At 40.8% G+C, this 14,649-nt stretch overlaps 1 protein-coding gene across 1 annotated transcript; it reads left to right on the top strand.

Annotated features, from left to right (window-relative positions):
- The first annotated feature begins 12,951 nt into the window (after positions 1-12,951).
- On the top strand, positions 12,952-14,147 carry LOC143876634 (putative F-box protein At2g36090). Its single transcript, XM_077378326.1, has one exon. The coding sequence runs from the start codon at positions 12,984-12,986 to the stop codon at positions 13,977-13,979; it is 996 nt and encodes a 331-aa protein (XP_077234441.1). The 5' UTR covers positions 12,952-12,983; the 3' UTR covers positions 13,980-14,147.
- The last annotated feature ends 502 nt before the right edge of the window (positions 14,148-14,649 follow it).

The raw sequence follows: 14,649 nt of genomic DNA on the forward strand, positions 1-14,649 counted from the left end.
CATCAGCGAAGCTGTTGTCTTTCGAGGTCTTCTGCTGCTCATGAAATGTCGGGCCAGGTCATCCCCGAAGTCGTCGAAATTGTCCACAGACTTGGGCTTCAGCCGCGAGTACCAGTCTCTCGCGGCTCCAGTTAATGTGGTGGGGAGTGCCCTGCAAAGGAATCCATCCGACTCCCCGTGGAGGAGCATTGTAGTTCTGAAAGTCTGCAGATGATCCACGGGGTCGGTGGTCCCATCGTACTGCGGGATCTGCGGCATCTTGAAGCCCACGGGGACTGCCGCACCGAGTACTCTGTCTGTGAAAGGAGGATTGCTACTGAAGATCCTCGAAGCAGGGCGGCCCTGATCTCTGGCCAGCTCTTCGATTCTATTGTCGATCTTCTGGATCCTCAGCAACATTGGATCATCCCTCTTTTCGGCCTGGCGGGCAGGTCTGCTCCTTATGGCTGATGGGCTCATTGCAGAACCGGACTGGCTGAGTGGACTCCTTCGCCGGTGCCGCGATCCCTCTCCGTGCGTGGGGTCTCTCTTGCTGCCACGCTTCTGCACGGAGGGAGATCGTGACCGGTGATGCCGACGAGGCTCGGGGCGCACGTGCCTGTCCCGCGAGCGGTGATCTCTTCTTGTGGAGTGACGAGTCTGATCCCGGGGTGGAGGCGTGCGCTCTCTGCGAGAGCTCTCCCCCCTCTGGACGGGTCGAGAAACTTCGACTGGGTGTTGCTGGAGTGCGGGGGCCGCATTCTTGAACTGCGCAACCACAGCAGTCATTTCTTGAAAAAGGGCCCGCATCTCCCTTGGGGTCGGGGTAGGGTCTGAGCGGTCCGAGCGAGGTGAAGTTCGCTCCACGGCCGCCCCGACCTCTACCTGCGAGGCCAGTCACTCACTTCGTCCTTCGCGGGGGGCTGTAGCCCGGGTCGCCCGAGAAGTCGGAGGCGCTCGCTTGCCGGTCTGCCCTACCATTGTTTCTTGAAGTAAGATGTCGAACAGCTTTTTGTTGCGGCCGTCCCACGGATGGCGCCAAATCTGTTAGGTCTAAAATCGGTAACAGGTTATGGTAGGGCCGGAAGGGCTGATTTGACAAGTCACGGCTAGAGGATTGGTGGAGTCCTGCGCTGCACAAGGGCACAGACAAGAAGACAAAGGGTCAGAAGACCGACCCGGAGTGGTACTCCGGACGGGCGCTTCGACACTCAAGTCAGTATGAGCAGGAGTGCAGAGCAATGTCAGAGCAAAACACTAAAGGTCTTAGATGTTTTTCAGAACCCTCACCTTAGCACAAATGAAGGCTATTTATAGTGATTCGGAGCCACCTGTCCTTCCACCTGTCCAAGACAGGTGGTAGCCCCTGTATGGACCAGATCTCATACCTAAGAGGTGCTGGTGGAAGTCCCTGATTGGTCCAGACAGCATACCTAGCAGAGGACAGGTGTTGGCTTTGCAGTGGCCCCTGTGAGGGCCACGTGTCAACAGCCGGTTGGTCGTATATTTTGGACCACATCAGTCAGTTATGATTTCATCAGGCATTTAAAGAATCTTCAATCAATCATGTGTCATTGCTTAATTCCTTCAAAATACTCTGTAGAAATTTAAACTCCATCCATTGCATTAAGAGTGAATGGATGTTTAAAATTCATTTTAGTAACATATTTGCCTTTGTGATTCACTCTTCAATTTCATCATTTGTGAACTGGGCATTAGAGTTAACGGTGCAAGTGTGCACATTACATTTATTAATGGTAGTTTAGTGCATACTTGTCCTTTTTATTTCTCTGTGTAATCCCTTAATTAATATATGAATTGTGTGTAGGGTTCTCTCTACAACACGCCTAAATCCTTCTTCTCTTCCGTTTTTTTTTTTGTACCAATCAAATCGTTTCTCTTTTCTTTCATCACAAAAATAATTTGGTCTCAAAGACATATCTCAATTTTCTTTTGAACAATCAAAGGGAGCACTGACATCACCATGTCACAGGGCTGACGTTAGCTACATTGTTGTTTGCAGCATGTAGGTATATATTGATACATTCTTTTAGGTTTCCTTACTCTGCATTCTAATTTCAAATTTGAAAGGTGTTAGATATGTGTGGAAAAAGATATGATGATTTGAAGGTTACTGTGAAAAGTAGACAGATTTCGGTAAATCAGTGTTTTCATTCACTAATCTGTTATTTTGGGCTACAAATCCTCTCCCATTTGGGTAGGTTTTTACCCTATTTCCCTCCTCCCACAAGCCCGTTTTCATTCAAGCTCATTTGAATAAGTTCCAATGGAATTTTTCCTCCATTTTTCAGACTGCGAATGGAGTTTTTCTCTCCATTTTTCGACCGTGCCACAATGGCATATGTGTTGACCATACAATAGTGAATTGTGTGTTGTTTCTTGTGTGCTGAGGTAGATTTAATGATGATGCTGATTGAGCGTTGATGCATTTGCTTGTGCCAGAGTCTTCAGACCAAATGTTGATATGTGCTCATATGTTACTTGGGATTTTGTTTTGTTTTGTGCTTGGATCTTTGATCATCTACATTTGTGATATGGATGAGATGAAAAGGGATCACTTCAAAATCTATTGGAGGGGGTATTCATGATGGTAATACTTCTCAAATTACCACTGTTAAGTTTTATAGCTCTAATTACATTCAATAGGCTCGATAAACTCAGATATATATTGGAGGAATAGAAAATGAGTTTAAATTGATGGTACTACTCTGTAACCAGAATTATGGGACACTATTGCTGACTCTTATTCCCCGAAAGAGGATTTTGCTAGATCGTATGACTTTACTGAGAATTTTAGTTTTTTTCGTCAGGATGAGTTATCACCAAATGAATACTACTCTAAGCTTCTTTGTCTATGTGATTAGTTCTCCCATTTGCAACCCATTTCGTGTAGCAAATGTGCCAAAGACATGAAGTCCTTTGAGAAACAACACATTTATGAACTTCATTGCCTACATTCTGACTACGAGCACATCTGAACTTCTACATTGGGTCGTGATCTCATGCCTTTATAGGACATTGTCTTCTCTCTCCTATAGCAAGAGGAGACTTCTTGTAAAGTGACAAAAGGTTCAGTAATCCCTAATTCCTTTGCCTTGGGGACTAACAGTGGATCTCCTAATCGTTGAGATGGTGGCTAGTTTAGTTCTAGTTCTTGGGGAGGGGGAGGGGTCCCTATACTGACCGTGAGTAAAATCGAGAGAAGATACAATATGATCATTGTGGGTAATGCTTCCAAAATCTACACCAGTGACCTCTAATGTGAATGCCACTCTCAGTAGTGTCCCCCACAGGATTCTCAAAGGAAACCCCGTTATCATAGATCCTCTAGCGAGTTCCATTATGCTTCTACTAGCGACTCTTATTCCGTGACCACTCCATCTGCCACCACCACCGATGAGACTGTGTCGATATCAATGGAGTATGAGGATTTCCTAAACCATCATTCTTTTCCCACTAGCCACACCTATCCCACTTAGACTAATATTGCTCATGCTTCTAGTAGAATAAAAAGGTGACACAAATCAACTAATTTGACATTGTTGGAGGCTAAAACTTTGAAATCAGAAGAGTATAACAACTCATGGAGTTTGAATAGCTTTAAAAGTCATAACTAATGGGTCCCCACAACCATGAGAAAAATGGCTTCAAGAATTTTGACTTTTGAAGCGTCTTGACAGTCATGGGAAAATGGGAACTAAAACTTATAAGCCTAAGGTTTCTTAATAGTCACTTAGATTATGAGTGCAACAAATAGGGCTCTTACTGAAGTAAATGCAAGCCTCACTCTCACTTTGGTAAGTGAAACAAGTCAACAGAGAGGATTTTAAGAGAGAGTAAGGAGAGAACAATAGAGCCCTATTTGAGTGATTTGTGGTGCTTGGTCTTCACCATCAGATTAATTACAAAGCTCTCTCTTTCTAGCCCTCTCCCCTTATTTTTTCTTAAAAGAAATCTCTACATAATGCAAATCTTTTTTTAACAGGTGAAAGTAAGCTGGTATCAAAATTATGACCTCCACATTATAAAAGGAAAAGGGATTTTCCTTCTGACATGCATCACAATTAAGCCTAATGAGTGTCTACAAAAATCCCTTCCATAAAGAAATCATCTACAAGTTGTTCCCCTGAGTTTCAGTCATAACCTCAACTTTCATGAAAATACAGCAAAAAAGAAAATGGAATCGAAGAAGGGCACAGCAATGCAAAGGAGATCACACCAAAAAAAAAAAGAGTAAAGAAAAGAAAGAGTTCGGTACTTTGAGGAGATAAAATTTCCGCAGCTGAAATTGAATTGGCATGGACAACAAAATGCACTTTTCTTTTAAGATAAAATAAGGTACATAGTGACAACAGTGAGTTTGGCCTCATCCACTAGACAACTGACATGTAAGTATTATTTCATGTCGAACAGAGGGGGGGGGGGGGGGGGGGGGGGGGGGGGAAGGGGGGGGGATATCACTTCCCATAGTTTATTGCCTAATACCTTCCAAATCCCATACCAGATAACGAACGTCTTTTCAAAAGGGAATGTATATAGGGTTCTTTACAGGGTCGAGAATGAAACATGAGTATATTTGATCACCCATACTTTCAAAAGTTAGACTAAGCGAGTTTTTATATGATGAAAGGCCTTATAGTCAATTATTTTTCAAAAAGTACCGTACGGCCAACACAATAAGATGATCCAAACCGTTCATTAGATGGGCCACAACCTAAATAGGTTGTGCCCCAATAATCATTTCCATAGGTTGATCCTAAATAAGTAGTGTAAAGTTGATGTATGCTACTTTTCGAAAAAGAATGCACTATAAGGCCTTTCATCATATAAAAACTCAAGAAGGAGAAAATGTTGGGAGGAGAAAGTTAAGGCAAGGTAAGAGGGGTTTTCTCTTGTGTGCTCTAAGAGAGCTTTTGTGGTGAAGCTGAAGCAAAAGCAAGGTTCTTCTACTCAAGGTTGAGGAGAAATTAAGGGGCAAAGAGAAGATTTTCTCTTGGGCTCTTGGAAGGCTTTTTGTGTTGAAGCAAAAAGGGTTTCTCCACCTTTTCTTGTTTACTCAATGTGCATTTTTCTTCTTCCATGTTCTTCTCTATTGGATTTTCTCTATTGTAGCCCAAGCATTGTGTTGGAAGATTTTCCAACTACTTCTCGGAAAAGGGTATGTTATTAACCGTGGGTTCCCTCCCACCCCCACCTACAATTGCTATCAGAGCTCAGGACGTGGTAACTCCGGCTTGCCTCTGAGGGCGGGAATGTTCCTCGGGGAAGATCTCAAAAACCCAGGTGTAGTATCTCGTGGTTCCCCAAGTTGCCATTGCGTGGAGGGGGAGATTATTGGGATAAAGCAAATAGTCCCACATCGGATAAGTGAAATGGATGAGGATGGGTTATAAGGGAATGGGCACCATCCCTCTAACGGCTAGCTTTTAGGGATGAGTTCTACACGGGTCCCAACAGCCATTCACCACATAGTCTACTAATCATTCCACCACAATTTCTACTTCCTCTCCTTAGAGCTCAGCCTAAGCCAAGGGTTTCAGTCCCTTCGTGACGTGAAAGAGCTTGCCCTCCTCTAATATGCTCTTGGTATATAACATCAGTGCAAGATTCTATTTTACATACTCTCTAATCATTCCCATGTTGTGGAGACTGTTGGGGTTCCATGCAAAAGCAAATAGTCCCACATCGGTAAAGTGATGGGGATGGGGATGGGTTATAAGGGAATGGGCACCCTCCCTCTAATGGCTAGCTTTTAGGGGTGAGTTCTACCTGGTTAAACTCCCAATAGAGACATCTACTCTCTAATCACTCCCACGTAGTGGAGACATCTTATGTTCTTTTGACGATTAGAAACATAACAAAGAACATGATCCTGGATAGAATAGAATGGTAGAAAATGATCATGGATAGAATAGAATGGAAGAAAATGATTCATGTAGAAGAACCCAACTAGAACCAGGATTAGAGCCGGGTAGATTCCTTTTACCTTCTTCATGAATTTTTTCTAAAGGATTAATTTAGCCGACCCCAACTAGTTTGGTACAAAGGCTTTGTTGAGTTGAGTTGAGTATTCTCCGACAAGAATTGGTTATTCAACTCTCGCTTCAAGTTCTCCCTCGTTTGAAACATACACTGCTCTGCCTAGATATCTTCATAGGGGTTCCTGATAAGGCACATAGTGTCAACAGTGACTTTGGCCTCATCCACTAGACAGCTGACATGTAAGTATTATTTCATGTCGAACAAGGAGTTGTGTAGCTACTTAGCATAACAGGATCCCCCAAAGCATCGAGGTTCTCCCACCCTCGCCCTACTGACATTATGCTCACTGTGACTATCCATGCCATTGCCGAGGGTCCTCATATGTAACCTCACTTGACCTCTATGGGTTCTCCACCGTACCCTTAAGGTCTTCAGTAAGGACCTTGACCAATTCATCTAGATTGCACTATTGTTGCTCCATCACTTCAACACTAGCAAGTCATTCCTTCATGGTCATGCAAGCTCTTATGTTAGTTGAGGGAGGCACTCGTATAGCTTAGAGAGGAATGTCAACTTACATATATACAAGCAATTACGTGCACTGGACGAAAGGGCAGATTCACATGCATCCAAGCAAATTAACCTTGAATGTAGAAAGAAAGAAAGAAAAGAGGCATTTATAGGAGAGAAGAAAAATTGTAGGCTACCATGCATGTGTGGTCTACTCCATGACCAACATGATTAATTCGTGCCTCTGAAAAGCCTTCATAAAATTGATGGGGCCCATTGGCTTGAACGGGTGTAGCGTGACCCCATCGTTTCAAAGAGGGCAAAATTCAACGTACATATTGTCTTAAACAATGACAATTCAACGTAAATAGAGTATTAAACAATAACTACGATTTCATTTTCATATTCTTCCTTTCAAGTTTCAACGGATAATGACATCTTCTTACTTCTAATCTATCCATCCAGATCAGGTGGATTTTCATAATCACGAGTTTCTCCATCTCCTCCTCACATTATTATCATATTAAGGGACTCATATCCGCACTACCATATGTTGATACTGTCACCGCTCGCTTTGTTTTACACTATTCTGATAGTGCCAGCAACATCCTATATGAAACAAATTGAATAGTACCATTATCAAAATATGGGAGCAGATATTGGTCTCATATTAGCTTAATTTAGTAGGCCACAAAAAATGTGTGTTTGGATTGCTGGAATAAGGCACTAGAATCGGCATCTTATTCCGATTCCACCTGATTCAAACATTTGGTTATAAAAGAAAACGGGCCGAAGGGGCGGGATTGCGGGATTGATACTGGGGGGAATTAATGGGGAAATGGTGGAATCTATTTCTCGCCTCAAGAGCTGGTATTCCGATTCTGTGCCAGTCGGAAAGAGACTAACAACCACTGTCTTTTTATTTTATTTTTCTATTTTCATTAAATTTTGCCTAAAGTTGCACTCTTCTGAATGTGTACATTGCACTTTCCGATCGGAAGATCAGAATCGTCCAGATGTTTAATCACTGGATCAGCAAATCTTATCCATCCAATGAATGATTTTTACTTGTTAATTGTGGGTCATATCAGTTTTCTATTGCAGTTCCCCATTGGAAGGCCATTAGTCAGACAATTAGTCCCCAGTTGTTTGGATTTTCAGAATCCATCTGATTATTGTACTCAAATTTAGGTTCTTTTCGTTTGAGATTGTGACAACCGATTGTGAGCCCCTCATCTGATTATTGGCCCAAAATTAAACGTAATTTTGAGCCAATAATCAGATGAGGGGCTCACAATCAGCCCTTGCAATCTGAAACAAACTGTGCCTTAGTTTAATTTTGAGTTCGATAATACGTTTTGGAGCCCAAAAATCAGTATTGAACTCACAATCGGTTCTCAAAATCCAAAACAAACAGGGCCTAAATCTTTTAAGATCATGGCAACCGATTGTGAGTGTCAAACCTATTATTGGACACAAAATGGCACTCACAATCAGTTTTCATAATCTTAAACGAACAGGGGCTTAGTCTTGTTTGGTCGATCAATGTGATTTGGGAAGTGATATTTTCCCCCTTCTCTTCTCCCGGGGAAGAAAATGGGGCAAACAAAATCTTTGTGTGGGTCCACAATAAGATGGTTTGAGTCACTATACCTTTGGTAAGATTGGTTATTTGTGACCAACCCATTCTTGGTCGGTTGGTACTACCAGCCTAAACGAAACTTGAGCCATACGCCATAGGTCTCTATAATTTTCAATGGTTAATGGCCTTCTTAATATTTTTCATGTCGTGCGAGATATCAAAATGATATGATGACTCCGCAAGGTAGAAAAAAAAAATATTGGGGCCCACCTGTTTGGATGATCTAAGGGCCCGTTTGGATACCTCGTGCATTTGTATTTTGATTTGGATTTGAGTTTTGGATACAAAACACATCAATCATCTTCATGATCATGTTTTAAGAGAGAGAGAGAGAGAAAGAAAGAAAGGGAGGACGGGAGGGAGGGAGGGATGCCTCGCTGCTTCCTGAGCAACATCGAGGAGCAGCGATGGTGACAGAAGTTGCCACAAAGGTTGATTTCCAAATAATGTCTCGCAAAAAAGATTTGAAAATCGGAATTTTTTGCACTATTGTAACTGATTTGGAAATTCTAAGGATCTGATCTAGTTCAAAATATCAACTAAATCCAAATATAATTCTTTCTGGTATCCAAACGTGGCCTAAATTCATTTATCAGTCTCCCTCGTAAACAGGGGTCGTGACTAAAAATTGGTCTCCCTAAGCTGAAATAGAATTATGTAGCTTCACTTTTGCTTCAAAGAAACAAAGAAATATGAGGAGATAATGCCATTCTCTTTTAGCTCACTCTCTAAGAAGAAGAAGAAGAAGAAAAGGAGGAGAAAAAAACAAGAGCATGCCTTGGATCAAGGGGCAAGGGTATCTAGTCATGGCGAGACCGATGTTAACAAAACTTGGTGCTTTCTAAAAATTGATTAGCTTTATATTTCATTTTAAAAAATGCATTAAATTACTCTTTTTCCAACAAAATTTTAGAATACTTTAAAGAGCAATGGTAAATTCAAGGTGCAAAAACTAGGGAGCAACTTGGGTCAGGTCGGGTCGGGTTGAACTTTTGCTAAAAAAATGAATTGGAGTCAATCTGAATCCGACCCGATTTTATGATAAAATCTCAGCCCGAATTGCCAAAAATCGACCCTAGTTGCAACCCTAGAAAAATCCCAACCTCGAGCAGTAAAACATTCTCACAGAAACCGTTCAGGGGAGGGGGATAACAGTTCCCCTAAAAAAAACAGGGATTGAGCCTCTAGCACAATGATAAGTCGTTGTTTTTCAACCGAGATGTCGGGGGTTCAATCCCAGCTTCCCTACCAAAAAAATTCACTAGAGGGGGTGGCCTTGGTAAGAAAAGGAAGAGTATGTATCATCACTTCCCTAGAAAAACAGAAAAAATGCAAAATTTCATATCATGCATGTGTACTAGTGTGAAAACATCGTTTTTGGTGGGTCAAAGAAAAGGAAATTAATCTAAGCTTAGAAAGTTTGTTTCAGCCGAGACAGAGTTCCCCCTCTCAAAATACAGTAGTGCTGATAATATTTCCCTAACTGGTTAATTACCATTGCGCGGATCAAACAATATTTCCCTATTAGCATATAGGGAATGTCTAAGGCAATTTTGCCTTGGACATTCCCTAGTATAAGGATTGTCTAGGCAAATGGGGCAAGTTTTGAGTTGACTCAACCAGTTTTAGTACTATTTACTAATCCACTCGAGCCTCACATGACAACCAAACATGTCAGTCGGCAACAACTTGTAAAAAATAAAAAAAGAAGCTGATATCTGACCTTAAAATAAGGGAAATGTACTGTACTTTGATGAGGGCACTCATCACTTTATTAAAAGTACAGTATGGCGTGCACCATAAGATGATCCAAACCGTCCATTAGATGGGCCGCAGCCTAAATAAGTTGTGCTCCAAAAATTATTTCCATATGTTGATCCTAACCCTCCGATCACCCTCTACATTCAGATCGGAGGGTTAGGATCAACATATGAAAATAATTTTTTTGGCACAACCTATTTAGGCTGCGGCCCATCTAATCATCTAATGAACGGTTTGGATCATCTTATGGTGCAGGCCATACCGTACTTTAATAAAGTGAGTAGTGCCCTCATCAAAATACAGTAGTGCTGATAATATTTCCCTAAAATAATTGAAGAGAGAGATTAGGATGAGACGAGAAGAACACGCCTTTCTAATAAATCCACCTTAAAGAAGTAGAAAAGAACTCCGGCACGTAGACACACTTAATATAAAAATTACTGAAAATAGCATCTGTAGTTTAGGTAGAAATATTAAATATATTAATATCTTGTCAAAACATATTGTTTTATATGCAAAATACATAATTGTTTAACCTAACGTACTTTTTTATGTATATTCTAATCTATATTTTATTATTTTAATAAAGCTGAATAGACAAGTACATAAAATAACTGATATTAGGAATAAAAAATTAAAAACTAAACAACACTGCTAAAGATAAATTAAGAAAAACTTACTCTGATGTCACCCATTTCCCACCTTGATAGAGATAAACTCAGATTAGCTTAATCAGCTTCTAGATGAGATAATACATACGGATAATGTATCCAAACCGCCCACCGTCCTGTCCCTTTTTCTTTTCTTCTTTTTTTTTTGATCGGTAAGCTGGGTTTAGGCGGACCCCTACCAGTATATTGATTAAAGAAAGATGTTACCATAAAAGGGAGAAGACGATGCCCCAAACCTTAGAACAATGGCTAAAGAAGGGGGGCGTCCTGACCCTGATCAAAGCATAGTTACAAAATTCTGGCAAAATTTGAAAAAAAAAAAAAAAAAAAAAAAAAGCCATAAAACCTTATTTAAATTTAAAATTTCCTGCATTTTTGCTATTAAATGCAAATTAAATTTTGCCTCTGTCGCACCCGAATCAGTTCGTCCCTTTTTTTGAATGGCTGAGATTAATCCCACTGAAAAACATGTTTTTTAATCTCAGCCCTTCACAACAAAGTGAGGCCAATTTCTTGGGTGACACACTTAAATCTAGTGAGAGATTCAAAATTGTGGTAAAAAGGCATGTTATTGCAAAAATTGGAATTAGATTATAATTTAGCAAACACATGCACTTAACCGCCCTGTAATGCTTTTATTGTGTCCTGTTTAGACAAACTAGTGGGACCATCCGATGCACGGGTTGAAATTATTTTAGACAAAAAGGGGGAAAATAAAAAGTGCAGAATAAAAAGGAAAATAACAGTAAAAAACAAAAGGTGAAATAGAAAGAAAAATAAAAGTACAAAATACAAGTGAAATATTCAAAATAGGGATAGGGGTGTCAATGGAACCAGACAGTCCGATGGATCGTCCGAATCCGAACATTAATGAACGGGATCTAAACATATGAATAGGATCCATGGGCATATTTTGGATCATCAAATCTGGGATTCAAAAAATTTCGGATTGGGTTTGGGCATGCCACAGATGCCCATTGGTAGTCACGTTCCGAAATGGTTTGCAAAAATACCCTCCAAATTTTGTCAATGCTAACCGTTCTGTGAAGGTTATTTTGGTCAAAACCTCTCTCATCATTTAATGAATCGGATGGAATGCGATTTCACTCATTTCATTTCATACTTTCACGAAGGAAAAGAGAGAGGGGATTTTGTTCTTTATGTATCATATTCTTTGATAATAGTTATACATTATATTCGTGTATGTAATTTTGATTAGTTTTATTGTTTACAAGCATTATTATACACATAGATTAAACAAAGATAAATTTTTAATTCAGTCGAAGAAAATGCATAGATACACACTAATAGTGGACTGCCATTCTAACTCTTTTTAAAAAAAATTAATTGTTTACTTAGCTTAGTGGGACATAATAGGACACTCCGATGGACGGTCCGAATTAAAATGGAATGTGATCATGACGTGGAAAGTACGATCTGAAGAACAATCCGACTCCGACTCCGACTCCGACTCCGACCCGACCGATAAGGAATTTGAATGGATCGTGACTGTGATATATGTGGATCCGTCACCCCTAAATAGGGAGGGAGTGTTGATATGGAAAGTAGAGGCGATGGTATGGCCACGTATCTTGATCAATTTCAACAATTCTTTCATTCAAAACATATCCATATTTCAGACAATTAATTGCAAGGTGTATGAATGAATGGAATACTTACCCAAAAAAATGATGGGTAGAACCCCCACATCTGCAACATATTTAACTCTGTATCGATTGTCTAGTCTCCTAGATAAACATATTTGTGTACCCAAATAAAGGAAACATAAGGAGCTCCTCCTGTATGCTAAATAGATAATCTTCTAAAATCAAATTCAAATCCGAATACCACATTTATAAGATTGAGCCTGTCAAATATTAAAAGCTTAGTCAAAGATTTTCTTTTTTCTTTTTTTGAATATTTAGTCAAAGACATCTTTTCATCATACTTAGAAGATGATAGTCTAAAACAAAATTTGAAATATCTTAAAGCCTAATCTCTCTCACCCGCTTTATTTTATATTTAAATAAAAACCACAGCTCAACATATTTTGATAATGGGACTAACCCACCTTATATTACATTTGTTTAATCGGCATTCAAAGGAAACAGCACTCAGCAGCCGATTAGAGATGTGTAAACAAATGTGAATCGTCCTATTATTAAAAGAAAACACAGCCTCAGATTAAAAAAATAAAGGCAACTGATCTGCACTACCATGTTCTGATAATTGCACTAATTAAACTCGGATCTTTAGGAATTGTAATACACTTTAACTGCTGGTTAAATGATAAAAGACAACGTAATTTAGTCTAACTATAGAAAAATGGTAGTGCCAGTATCAGTAACCAAAACAAAAACTCCCTCTATATAAGCACCATCTCTTCCTCTCCCCCCAACGTTTCTCTACACCATTCAATGGCATCTAAATCGACGGCATACATTGACGGAGAGACTAGTACGACCACCATCTCGTCCCTCCATCCGGACATCCTGAACAACATTCTCAGGCGACTCGATGGGCCCACCCTAGCCTCTGTCACTTGCGCCACCTCCCACCTCCACACCCTCTCCTCCCACCACCACCACCTCTGGCGTGATCTCTGCCATGCCACGTGGCCTTCCACCAGCCATCAATCTCTCTCCACTCTCATCTCCACCTTCCCCAAAGGCTTCCACTCCTTCTTCTCCGACTCTTTCCCTAACATATCATCTCCCCCGCCACGTGTCATACATCTCCTCCCCCACCATCTAATCTCAGCGGTCGATCTCCACGATCAGAAAAACCTCCTCCTTTCCAAGATTCTCCACACCGAAACCCTAACCACCTGGTTCTTCAGCTCCCCTTTCCGACTAGACGCCCTCGACCGGAGAGAAAAACCGGTGAATTCCTCCGGCGATAAATCCGGCGATATCTGCCGGAGACTCGCCGAGGATCTGACGCTGACGTGGATCCTGATCGATCCAGTCCGACGCCGGGCGGTGAATCTTTCTAGCCGGAGGCCGGTTTCCGTACAGCGGCACTGGTTCTCCGGGGAGATTCTGGTCCGGTTCGCGACGATACTGAACCGGTTTTGTGAAGACGAGCCGGTTCAGTGTGGGATTGTGGTCAGGTGCGAGGGGTGTGAGAAAGGGGAGGGAGTGGACGTGAGAGAGGTTAGTTTGCAAGTAGAGGATATGGAAGGGATTAATCTGAATGGGAAGGAGAGTTTGGGAATTTTGCAGAGGGCGATGGAGGGGGAAAGGAGGGGTAAAGTGGGGAAGAAAGAGAAAGAGAGGTATTTGGAGTATTTGAATAGAAAGAGGGAGAGAAAAGAAAAGAAAATGAAGAAAGAAGGAATGTTGGATTTGGTTTGTATTTTTGTAGGTGTTTCGATTTTTGTAGCTTTTTTGTTCTTGGTTTTGTTCAGATAATCCCTTTTTTCCCTTTTCGAGGAAAGATGTAAAAGACAGTATTTTATGCACGTGAGATGCACGTGATGGTATATACACTGGAAATTCGCACGAACGGTTAGGATCGAAAGGCTGTACTGATGGCATTTTGGTTGAAAATTAAATCTGGTAATAAGGGTATTCTTGTCATTTTCATCCTTGAATGATATGTCTACCAACTTTTGTTTGTCTTTTTCTGATAATGATTGCCTAATTGCATTTCCACACTAGAAAAAACATTTTACTAGGAATGCAAAGCCTAGTTTGTGTTTGGTAGAATCATTTGCCACCCACTCCAAAATCTAAACTAGGCTTTGAAGGCCCCTACTCCCTAGTACCATACTTGCAATTTGGGAGTTTGGTGATAGAGGAAATGAACGGTCGTGATCAAATCAATGCTGGATCAATGCAGAGATCATGGCAATACAGAATGGAGCAGTCAAGAGTCTCAACACCATGGTTTTAAATTTTGGTTTTGGTATGCGCTTCAGCTCTCATCGAAAGTGAAATTTCGGCCGAAATCCTCTCACCATTTAAAAACAATATAATATTTATTACCAAATTTCGGACTAATATTTTATATCATTAAAAGCCCATTTCAGCTGAAATCCAAAATTTCGGTAAAATCTTGTATGGCCGTTTGGATACACGG

Source organism: Tasmannia lanceolata, unplaced genomic scaffold, assembly GCF_043159265.1.
Source record: "Tasmannia lanceolata isolate RefF3 unplaced genomic scaffold, GAP_Taslan_0.1 ptg000005l, whole genome shotgun sequence".
Classification (NCBI taxonomy): Eukaryota; Viridiplantae; Streptophyta; class Magnoliopsida; order Canellales; family Winteraceae; genus Tasmannia; species Tasmannia lanceolata.

Coding starts and splice junctions, on each gene's coding strand:
- LOC143876634 (XM_077378326.1), top strand. CDS start 12,984: ATGGCATCTAAATCGACGGCATACATTGACGGAGAGACTAGTACGACC.